This window comes from Lactuca virosa, chromosome 7, assembly GCF_052849685.1.
Source record: "Lactuca virosa cultivar CGN04683 chromosome 7, Lactuca_virosa_CGN04683_v6, whole genome shotgun sequence".
NCBI classification, from domain to species: Eukaryota; Viridiplantae; Streptophyta; class Magnoliopsida; order Asterales; family Asteraceae; genus Lactuca; species Lactuca virosa.
The window spans coordinates 175149834-175161533 of record NC_136432.1 but is presented as its reverse complement, the minus strand read 5'-3'; the positions used below and the strand labels follow the sequence as shown (position 1 = coordinate 175161533).

General features: G+C 34.2%; 1 protein-coding gene and 1 pseudogene across 1 annotated transcript; one reads left to right on the top strand and one right to left on the bottom strand.

Moving 5' to 3' along the window:
* Positions 1–752: 752 nt before the first annotated feature.
* LOC145123349 (trifunctional UDP-glucose 4,6-dehydratase/UDP-4-keto-6-deoxy-D-glucose 3,5-epimerase/UDP-4-keto-L-rhamnose-reductase RHM1) lies at positions 753–3985 on the top strand. Its single transcript, XM_079058556.1, has 3 exons — positions 753–1046; positions 1688–3261; positions 3343–3985. Exons 2-3 carry the CDS (start codon positions 1699–1701, stop codon positions 3784–3786), a joined length of 2007 nt encoding a protein of 668 aa, XP_078914682.1. The 5' UTR covers positions 753–1046; positions 1688–1698; the 3' UTR covers positions 3787–3985.
* Positions 3986–5818: 1833 nt separating this feature from the next.
* Positions 5819–7986, bottom strand: LOC145127330 (trifunctional UDP-glucose 4,6-dehydratase/UDP-4-keto-6-deoxy-D-glucose 3,5-epimerase/UDP-4-keto-L-rhamnose-reductase RHM1 pseudogene; annotated as a pseudogene).
* Positions 7987–11700: the final 3714 nt, after the last annotated feature.

Genomic DNA, 11700 nt, shown 5'->3' with positions numbered 1-11700 from the left:
AAAAGTCTAAGGACCAATCACAGCCAAGACAATTCTCTCTCTCATCTCGCTGATCTGGTAGCGCATTACCCCTAGCAAGCCTCCTGGTGAGCACCATGGGATGATTTTCTTCTTACGTAGCGAGCTCCCAACGAAAATTCTTAACACTTGACTCCCTCGAGTGTAGTGACATAATAATTTCACCAATACCATTTATTTATCTTCTCACGTTCACATACATTACTTCTATTTCAACATACAAATTACCATCATGCACAATACTTTCACCAATACCATTTATTTATCTTCTCAGGTCATATACATTACTTCTATTTCAACATACAAATTACCATCATTTAATTATTACTTTCAAGTCTTATAAAATTTGAAGTTGTTACATCATGGTCAGCACAAAAGGTAGAATTTATTGATTTACCCTTAAAAACTTTAAATAAACAAACATAGGTGGTTTGTCGTGTGTTGCAATACTATATCAAGATTTCTAAATTCAGTTTCTAAATAGTGGGGATTCCTTTTTAGTTATTTAATTTGTAATTTATTAATTGTGAATTTAATATTATTTTTCATTTTTTTAAAAGTTATTGAGAAAAAATGTTGTAACTTACTTATGTATGATAAATTCTTTTATAAAAATTGAAATGAGGCACGACAAAAATTGATGCAAGGATCCATCCAAACATGGTTCACAGCACTACAGCAGTGTTGTGTTGGTAAAGGTAGGGCAAGAAAGTGTGAATAAATATTAAATTTTGTGGGGGTTTTCATAAAGCGTGTAGGTGTCACACCATAACTCAATTCATCGTCATAATTGCCATCATATTCTTTGCCTTCGCTGGATTATATATCTACACACGCTAATCCTCACACAATCTTCCTGTACTGTGTGTATATATAGCAACTAGCATCGGCTTCCACCCGGTGAAATTGTCCGCGGTTTCTTTCTTCATAACTCATAATTTTGGTGGAAGTCTGTTTTGCTTTGCACCTCACTCTGCTTTCAAATTCATATTTTGGTCCTGTCACAAATCCGGATCAAATAAGTCTATGTAAGTTCACATCTTTCAGTTTGCTACTGTATTTGCGTTTTTTTACTATGTAAATCGAAAGTGTTGATATTTTTCGATTGAATGATTTCTAAAGTTGATTGTACGATGCGGACATTTTGTCGTGTTGATTAGATCTGGTTTAAGGCGAGTTAGTATCGAGCTTACTAAATTCGTTATAGATCTGTTTGAGTTCGATCACTTTTTAGGCTTATCGTGTGATTTCAAGTATTGCAATTATGTTCAACATTTTAATCTGATCAAATTTAGGTTAATTTCAAGTTTGGTTTCAGATTTGGATGTTGATTGTTCATTGTTGTGCTTCTGGCTTTAGTTGCTGCCGATCTAGTCTGATCAGTTGATTTCAAGCTTTCTACTATCTACTTTCTACTTTTACAGTGTTTACTTCTTTTCTTTTACGAAATCATTATTTAATTCGCTTGTTTTAGCTACATATTGTTCTTCACTTCATTCCTTTTCTACTAATATGTTTTTTGATGTACGATTTGCCTAAACATGCTGTTGATCTCTAATGTTTATAGTGAAGTTGTTTTAGCTATAGATTAAGTGTTCAAATTTATGAAAGGTTATAACATATGGATCTTGAGTTTTTGACCTACATTATTGATCTTGCTTATGTTCAGATTGATCCAGTATGACCACATATACACCAAAAAACATCCTCATCACTGGAGCTGCTGGCTTCATTGCATCTCATGTCGCCAATCGCCTTATCAGAAGCTACCCAGATTACAAGATCGTTGTTCTTGACAAACTTGATTACTGCTCAAATCTCAAGAACCTCAACCCCTCCAAATCATCTCCCAACTTCAAATTTGTCAAAGGAGACATCGGAAGTGCAGATCTGGTCAATTACCTCTTAATCACCGAATCCATTGACACCATAATGCACTTTGCTGCTCAAACCCATGTAGACAACTCATTCGGAAACAGTTTTGAGTTCACAAAAAACAACATATATGGGACCCACGTGCTTCTCGAAGCCTGCAAAGTCACCCGCCAGATCAGACGATTCATCCACGTCAGCACAGACGAAGTGTATGGTGAAACAGAGGAAGACGCCATTGTTGGCAACCATGAAGCTTCACAACTTCTTCCCACAAATCCATATTCTGCTACAAAAGCAGGTGCAGAAATGCTTGTGATGGCTTATGGTAGATCATACGGATTACCCGTGATTACAACAAGAGGAAATAATGTTTATGGCCCAAATCAATTCCCAGAAAAACTAATCCCTAAATTCATTCTCTTAGCCATGAGAGGGAAACCACTTCCCATTCATGGAGATGGATCTAATGTCAGAAGTTATCTCTACTGTGAAGATGTTGCTGAAGCTTTTGAAGTCATTCTTCACAAAGGCGAAGTGGGACATGTTTACAACATTGGAACCAAAAAAGAAAGACGAGTCATCGATGTTGCTAAAGACATGTGTAACCTTTTCAACATGGATCCTGAATCAAGCATCAAGTTTGTTGAAAACAGACCTTTCAACGATCAAAGATACTTTCTAGATGATGAAAAGCTCAAAAGCTTAGGGTGGGCCGAAAGAACAACATGGGAAGAAGGTTTGAAAAAGACAATGGAATGGTACACCAGCAACCCCGATTGGTGGGGTGATGTATCGGGTGCACTCCTCCCTCATCCAAGAATGCTAATGATGCCAGGTGGCGTTGAACGAGTGGTCGAAGTATCCGAAAACATTCAATCCGATTCCCCTCATGCTGTTGTTAACCCTTCCCAATTCCGAAAAGTGGGACCCGTTACCAAACCAAATAAACCATCTTTCAAGTTCTTGATTTATGGGAAAACAGGGTGGATCGGTGGATTACTTGGGAAACTATGTGAAAAACAAGGAATCCAATACGAATACGGAAAAGGGCGTTTGGAGAATCGGGCACAAATTGTAGAAGATATCCAAAAAATCAAACCCACCCATGTTTTCAATGCTGCGGGTATCACGGGTCGACCCAATGTCGATTGGTGCGAATCACATAAAACCGAAACGATTCGCACCAATGTCTCCGGGACCCTCACTTTAGCAGATGTCTGCAAAGAATCCGGAATCTTGATGATCAATTTCGCCACCGGATGTATTTTCGAATACGATGAGAAGCATCCGGAAGGTTCCGGAATCGGTTTCAAAGAAGAAGACACTCCTAATTTCACCGGATCCTTCTATTCCAAAACCAAGGCTATGGTAAGTAGTTTTAATAACCGGTAACTGTGTCTGATACTGATACTTGATACTGATACTGATACTGTGTGGTATGGTTTGCAGGTTGAGGAGCTACTGAAAGAATACGACAACGTGTGCACATTGCGGGTCCGGATGCCGATTTCATCGGATCTAAACAACCCGCGAAACTTTATTACGAAAATCGCGCGATACGACAAAGTGGTGAATATTCCGAACAGTATGACGATTTTGGATGAGCTTTTACCGATATCGATTGAAATGGCGAAGAGAAACTTGAGGGGGATATGGAATTTTACAAATCCGGGGGTTGTGAGTCATAATGAAGTATTGGAGATGTATAAGGAGTATATAAATCCGGAGTTTAAGTGGACGAATTTTACATTGGAAGAGCAAGCGCGAGTGATTGTTGCACCAAGGAGTAATAATGAATTGGATATGACGAAATTGAAGGAGGAGTTTCCGGAGTTGTTGTCGATTAAGGAGTCGTTGATCAAGTATGTGTTTGAACCGAATAAAAAAGTTTAAATTTATTATTATTATTATTATTATTGTTACATGTGTAATGTTTAAATAGTTTGAGATGATAGGAAAAGGAAGATCATACTGATAGTCTTGATACTATATTGTTAGCAGATTGGTATTCTTGGTTTCTTTACAGGTTTAATTTGTTGTTAATTACAGAATGGTTATTTTGATATATTAATGTTGTTTTTTTTTCTGTGAATTTGAATTTTGTTATGGTTTATTCAAAGTATGTTGTTTTTTAGTGGGTTTGTTTTTATTTGAGGACAAAAAAGCGTGAATTAGAATTAGGAATACTTTAACGTGACAGTTGTGACGAGTTGGGGAAAAGGAGTTGGCCATGTGGTCCACTGGGTCACCGACTTTTGCTTGCCAGGGCATTTGGCTTCACATTCTCGCCGCTAACCTTTTAAGCCGTAAAGGTAGAAAATTAGGTTTGAAATTTATAAAGAGATTATTATATATCTTATCTTAGAACAAGATTTTTTTTTAAGAAAAACACATTTTCTACGATATCGTATTTTCACACTTTATTTTTGTTTTTTTGTACTGTGAAAATGTGTAGTTTCGCACCTTATGTCTCTTTGTGTGATTTTCTTTTTTCTGTTTGTGGAAAATCATATAAATGTTGTTGGAAATATATAGTTTTTTAAGGGCGTATTCGGTACGCAGCGTTTGGGAGCTTCTGGCTTCTAACTTTTAAGAAAACACTAGTAAAAAACAAAAAAGCCTCGTTCGGCGACATGAGCGTTTAGCTTTTAACCTAAACAAAACGCTCCAAAATCAAAAGCTACATGGAGTAGCTAGCTTTCAACAAAACCTTCCAAAATCAAACGCTACCAGCTACCAGCTAGTTTTGCTGAACACGCCCTAAGTTATAGTTAACGTTTCTTTTTGTATTTTTTCAAATTATATTGACCGTGAAATGAACAATTTTTAGAACCGACAAAAAGTGACTCAACTTGCTAACTTGACCGGAACTCAACCTAAAACTAACAAGCGTGGTTGTGATTTTCAACCTATTCAATTAAATTGATCAATCCGTCTAACCTATTTAATTAAATGGTTTGGATTGAGTTGGAATACTTTAACATATTTTAAAATCGTCAATCCATTTAAATATGTGTATATTTATTTTATATTTAATTGAATATAATTATTTAATTATAAAATTCTATTATATCGAAAACAAGAAATTCATAATTCTAACTTTAAAATTTTTTGAACATTGTAACTGTACAAAAACTTTTTTCGTGCATGTGTTTGTATTTTGACATTGATTTGGCAACAATTCATTCAATAATCTATCTGTTACAAATGTAATCACATGCATTTGTTTTTTCATGTCCTTACATCTATGAAAATAATCTGCACCACTATAAATTCCATTGTAACTCATTAGGGTGAATATTTGGACTTTCGGACCGGATCAGACCTGGACCGGCCTCAACAGGTCCGGTCCAAGGTCACAACCGATTTCACCAAAACCGGTCTAGTCCGGTTCGGTCCAAATACTCATCCCTAAAGTCGTAATAAGATAAACTAACTTTCGGTAGGGTTTCAAAGAGTTGTACCATATGCACTTAGAGTTGTACCAGTCCAACAGATACAAAAACCTGAACCCGGACCTGGACCAGACCTCAACACCTCAACAGGTCTGGTCCAAGGTCCACCAATTTCTATCAAACCGGTCCTGTCCAAGAACCGATCCGGTTTGTTCCAATGCTCACCCCTCAAACTCATCGACCCGTTACATATGGGGTTGAAGCTCGATATGTAATGGCATGTGAAGTCGACGACAACCTATATTCGCATAATATATCCATTATTTCATATTTTAGTTTCTTTTTTATTCGTTTGAACACGTACTTAATCAATATTTCCTGCTAGATAACAATCTTTTTAACTGAATTTTCCGGTATTCCAGAAATTATTCATATATAAGGCTTTTTGCCATCCATATATATTTGTCAACGTTTATTATATGATTCAATATAGTGAAACTCTTAGAAGATGTCTTCAAGACTTCAGCAGCCTAAGTTGGCATTGTGTATCCATTATCGCACATCTTAATTTCTTTTTTATTTGGCCAGAACACGTACTTGATCAATGATTCTTTAACCGATAGCAATTCCGGAAACTCTTTCTTCAGTTTCGTCACATCCAACTCATTATTACTCCGTGGTGCAACAATCACTTGTGCTTGCTCTTCCAAAGTAAAACTCGTCCATTTAAACCCTGGATTTATGTATTCTTTATACATCTCCAAAACTTCATTATGCCTCACAACCCCGGTGTTTGTAAAGTTCCAAATTCCTGTCAAATTTCTCTTCGCCATTTCTATTGATATCGGTAAAAGCTCGTCCAAGATTGTCATACTATTTGGAATATTCACCACTTTGTGGTAACGCGTGATTTTTGTAATGAAGTTTCGCGGGTTATTGAGATCCGATGATATTGGCATTCGCACTCTCAATGTGCACACATTGTCGTATTCTTTTAGTATCTCCTCAACCTACAATGAGACCACACGATATTAGACGGATAGTCTGACCAACTAGTAATCTGTAATGAGTTACTAGTAACGAGAACACGTGGTATTATTATAATCAGTTACCAGTGACAAGTGGAACTACTTACCATAGCCTTGGTTTTGGAATAGAAGGACCCGGTGAAATTGGGAGTGTCTTCTTCTTTGAAACCGATTCCGGAACCTTCCGGATGCTTCTCATCGTATTCAAAAATGCATCCGGTGGCAAAATTGATCATCAAGATTCCGGATTCTTTGCAGACATCTGCTAAAGTGAGGGTCTCGGAGACATTGGTGCGAATCGTTTCGGTTTTATGCGATTCGCACCAATCGACATTGGGTCGACCCGTGATACCCGCAGCATTGAAAACATGGGTGGGTTTGATTTTTTGGATATCTTCTACAATTTGTGACCGATTCTCCAAACGTCCTTTTCCGTATTCGTATTGGATTCCTTGTTTTTCACATTGTTTCCCAAGTAATCCACCGATCCACCCTGTTTTCCCATAAATCAATAACTTGAAAGATGGTTTATTCGGTTTTGTAACTGGGTCCACTTTTCGGAATTGGGAAGGGTTAATAGCAGAATGAGGGGAATCGGATTGAATGTTTTCGGATACATCGGCCACTCGTTCAACGCCACCTGGCATCATTAGCATTCTTGGGTGAGGGAGGAGTGCACCCGATACATCACCCCACCAATCGGGGTTGCTAGTGTACCATTCCATTGTCTTTTTCAAACCTTCTTCCCATGTTGTTCTTTCGGCCCACCCTAAGCTTTTAAGCTTTACATCATCTAGAAAGTATCTTTGATCGTTGAAAGGTCTGTTTTCAACAAACTTGATGCTTGATTCAGGATCCATTTTGAAAAGTTTACACATGTCTTTAGCAACATCGACGACTCGTCTTTCTTTTTTGGTTCCAATGTTGTAAACATGTCCCACTTCGCCTTTATGGAGAATGACTTCAAAAGCTTCAGCAACATCTTCACAGTAGAGATAACTTCTGACATTAGATCCATCTCCATGAATGGGAAGTGGTTTCCCTCTCATGGCTAAGAGAATGAATTTAGGGATTAGTTTTTCTGGAAACTGATTTGGGCCATAAACGTTGTTTCCTCTTGTTGTAATCACGGGTAACCCGTATGACCTCCCATAAGCCATCACAAGCATTTCTGCACCTGCTTTTGTGGCAGAATATGGATTTGTGGGAAGAAGTTGTGAAGCTTCATGGTTGCCAACGATCGCGTCCTTCTCTGTTTCACCATACACTTCGTCTGTGCTAACGTGGATGAACCTTCGGATCTGGCGAGTGACTTTGCATGCCTCTAGAAGAACATGGGTGCCACCAATGTTGTTTTTTGTGAATTCGAAGCTGTTTCCGAATGAGTTATCTACATGGGTTTGAGCAGCAAAGTGCATAATGGTATCAATGGATTCGGTGATCAGGAGGTGATTAACTAGATCTGCACTCCCGATGTCTCCTTTGACAAATTTGAAATTGGGAGATGATCTGGAGGGATTGAGGTTCTTGATATTTGAGCAGTAATCAAGTTTGTCGAGAACAACGATCTTGTAATCTGGGTAGCTTCTGACAAGGCGATTGGCAACATGAGAGGCAATGAAGCCAGCAGCTCCGGTGATGAGGATGTTCTTTGGTGTGTACGTCGTCATACTGCAAGAGCTATCGATCTGAAGACAAACATGATCAACAATGTAACTCAACATGCAACGCTTATAATTTAACTTAAGAAAGAAACACAAATGAAGTAACAAAATGAGAGATATGAACTTACATATATATGAATATGAACAGAAGAGAGGGGTGAAAAACAGAATTCCACCAAAATTATGAAGAAAGAAACCGCGGACAATTTCACTGAGTAGAAGTCGATGCCTGAGTTTAAATATACATACACATTACAGGTGGATTGTGTGAGTGTTAAAAACTCACAGAAGCCTTGCAACCATTCTTACAATATGACATGAACATACATGTGAACAAGCCTTGCTAAAAGTCTTTCGATATTTGCAATTCATGTTGCAAATTGCAATGCCAAACTAAGCAAACTTTATTACTTATATATATATATATATATATATATATATATATATATATATATATATATATATATATATATATATATATATATATATATATATATATACACACACACTCAGAGGAGGCGTATCTATTCATTTACAATATATATAGTAGCAAAATTACGAACTACCTTAGAAAAAAATAAAGGACCTGTCTTAACTTTATTTTTCAAAAAAAAAAATGTCTTAAAAAATCATTTTAAAAGGAGAAAAAAAATAAGTTATTAGGATAAATTTGTCATTTTAAATTATAAGATTGATAACAAAAAGTTAACCATTTTTAATCGGCACTCTTAAAATATCAATAAATAAATAGATTGCTCTAATAAAAAGAAGTCTACATGTCAAAGACTCCCACACTTCTTTCACCGATTTATCAATGAACTAATAATTTTTTTCATTAAAACATATATTTTTTTCAGTTATATTTCAGTCGGTTTTTAAAATTTGTAATCGGTGATGCCTGATCGTTTAAACGATTGAACTGGTTGGTCTAATTTTTTTAACGTACACGACTTGACCCCTAACAAGTTTTGTTGATGTTTTTTATTGGTTTCACTTAATTTGGGAACCACATAATTTTTTATTCTAGATTGACCACTGTATATACTCACAAAAATCTTGCAACCATTATTGCTATATGACATGAACATACATGTGAACAAGCCTTGCTAAAAGTCTTTCAATATATGCAATTCATGTTGCAAATTGCAATGCCTAACTAAGCAAACTTTTTTACACACACACACACACACACACACACACACACATATATATATATATATATATATATATATATATATATATATATATATATATATTTCAAATATTATTTTCGGAATTTATATTTTCCAAAAAAAAAAAAAAAAAAATTAAAAAAAAATAAATATTTTTTTTTACATATTCTAGTAGAATATTAGAATATTCTACATATCTAACAAATCTAGTACAATATTCTAACATTCTAAAAATCACATTAGAATATTTACAGTGTAATATTCTATTACAATATTTTACATATTTTACAAAAAAAACGGTAATTTTATTTTTTTATTTTTTTAGGTAAATAAAGTTCCGAAAATAATAATTAATTTTTTTTTTTGGATTTTTCCTTTTATTTTGCATTTTAAAATTATTTTTAGATTTAGTCTCACGGTCTCACAAAATTAACATGCTCTTAAAAGAACCTGAACCTATATATATATATATATATATATATATATATATATATATATATATATATATATATATATGACATGAACATACATGTGAACAAGCATTGCTAAACGTCTTTCCATATATACAATTTATATTTCAAATTGCAATGCCTAACTAAGCAAACTTTTTTACTTTTATATATATATATATATATATATATATATATATATATATATATATATATATATATATATATATATATATATTCACAAAAGCCTTACAACCATTCTTGCAATATGACATGAATATACATGTGAACAAGCCTTGCTAAAAGTCTTTCTATATATGCAATTCATGTTGCAAAATGAAATGCCTAACTAAGCAAACTTTTTTACTTATATATATATATATATATATATATATATATATATATATATATATATATATATATATATATATATATATATACTCACAAAAGCCTTGCAACCATTCTTGCAATATGACATGAACATACATGTGAACAAGCTTTGCTAAAAGTCTTTCTATATATGCAATTCATGTTGCAAAATGCAATGCCTAACTAAGCAAACTTTTTTACTTATATATATATATATATATATATATATATATATATATATATATATATATATATAAAGTAAAAAAGTTTGTTTAGTTAGGCATGACAATTTGCAACATGAATTGCATATATCGAAAGACTTTTAGCAAGGCTTGTTCTCATGTATGTTCATATCATATATGCAATTTATGTTGCAAATTGACATGCCTAACTAAACAAACTTTTTTACTTATATATATATATATATATATATATATATATATATATATATATATATATATATAAGGTTGTAAATAACATGAGGCGTGGCGTGGCGTGGCGGCAAGGTAAAAGTTAAGCCATGACAAGCCTTGGCGAGCCATGACTTTTTTCAAGGCGTGACTAATTTATATATATTAAAAGAGATAAATCATATAATTATTGATTTTGATCAAGTATATCAAGTTTTTAGAAGTGTTATATTAGTATTTAATATAAAAATTTAACAAAAACTCAATTATTTTAGGCCCGATAATAAATCGAAAAAAAAAAAACAAAAAAAACTCGCGCCTTGAAAAAAACTCGCGCCATATCGCGATAAGGCGCGCCTTGACACGTTATTTGGGCGTCACGCTTCACAAACCCGCATTGGACATTTTCGTAACGACTACACCACGCCTCGCGCCACGGCATGCCTTGAGGCGCGCCCTGACGCGTTTTTTAGAACCATGTATATATATATATATATATATATATATATATATATATATGATTGTTAGATTACTTCATTATATATTTTGTATATATTAAAGGAAAATCTTTAGGAAAGTCCCAATATTTTATCATAATTTATGAAAAAATCTCAAATTAAAAATTGTTTTCGAAAAAACATGAATTACTGGTAAAAATGACGATTTGACCCATTTTATCGGTTTTTCCGGTTTCATTACTTACAAGCAAGGGCGTATCCACCATGTGCTTAGGTAGGTCCTACGAGCTACCTAAGTTCTCAATTTCATTTACAATGTATATAGTAGAAAAATTAGGAACTACCTTAGAAAAAATAGAGGACCTATCTTGAGTTTGTTTTTTTTTTAAATTGCTTAAAAAACCATTTTAAAAAGAGAAAAATATAAGTTATTAGGGGCAATTTGTTATTTTAAATTATAAGATTGATAACAAAAAGTTAACCACTCTTTATCGGCACTCTCAAAATATTAATAAATAAATAAGTTGTTCTAATAAAATGAAAGCCCACATGTCAAAGACTCCCTCTCTGTTCGCCGCTTTATCAATGGACTAATAATCAACTAGTTTTTCGTTAAACCGTACGCTTTTTTCAGTTATATTTCAATCAGTTTTTTAAAATTTTTAATCGGTGGCACAAGGTACATGAGCCAATTGAACTGGTTCAGTTCTTTTAAGGTACATGAGCCGACCCGACCCGACCCCAAAAGTGTTGTTGATTTTTTTATTGGCTTCACTTAATTTAGGAACCACGTGATTTTTTGTTCTTGATTCGTCATTGCTTACGCGGTTCTATTAAAGTCTCATTATTATACCATAATTTA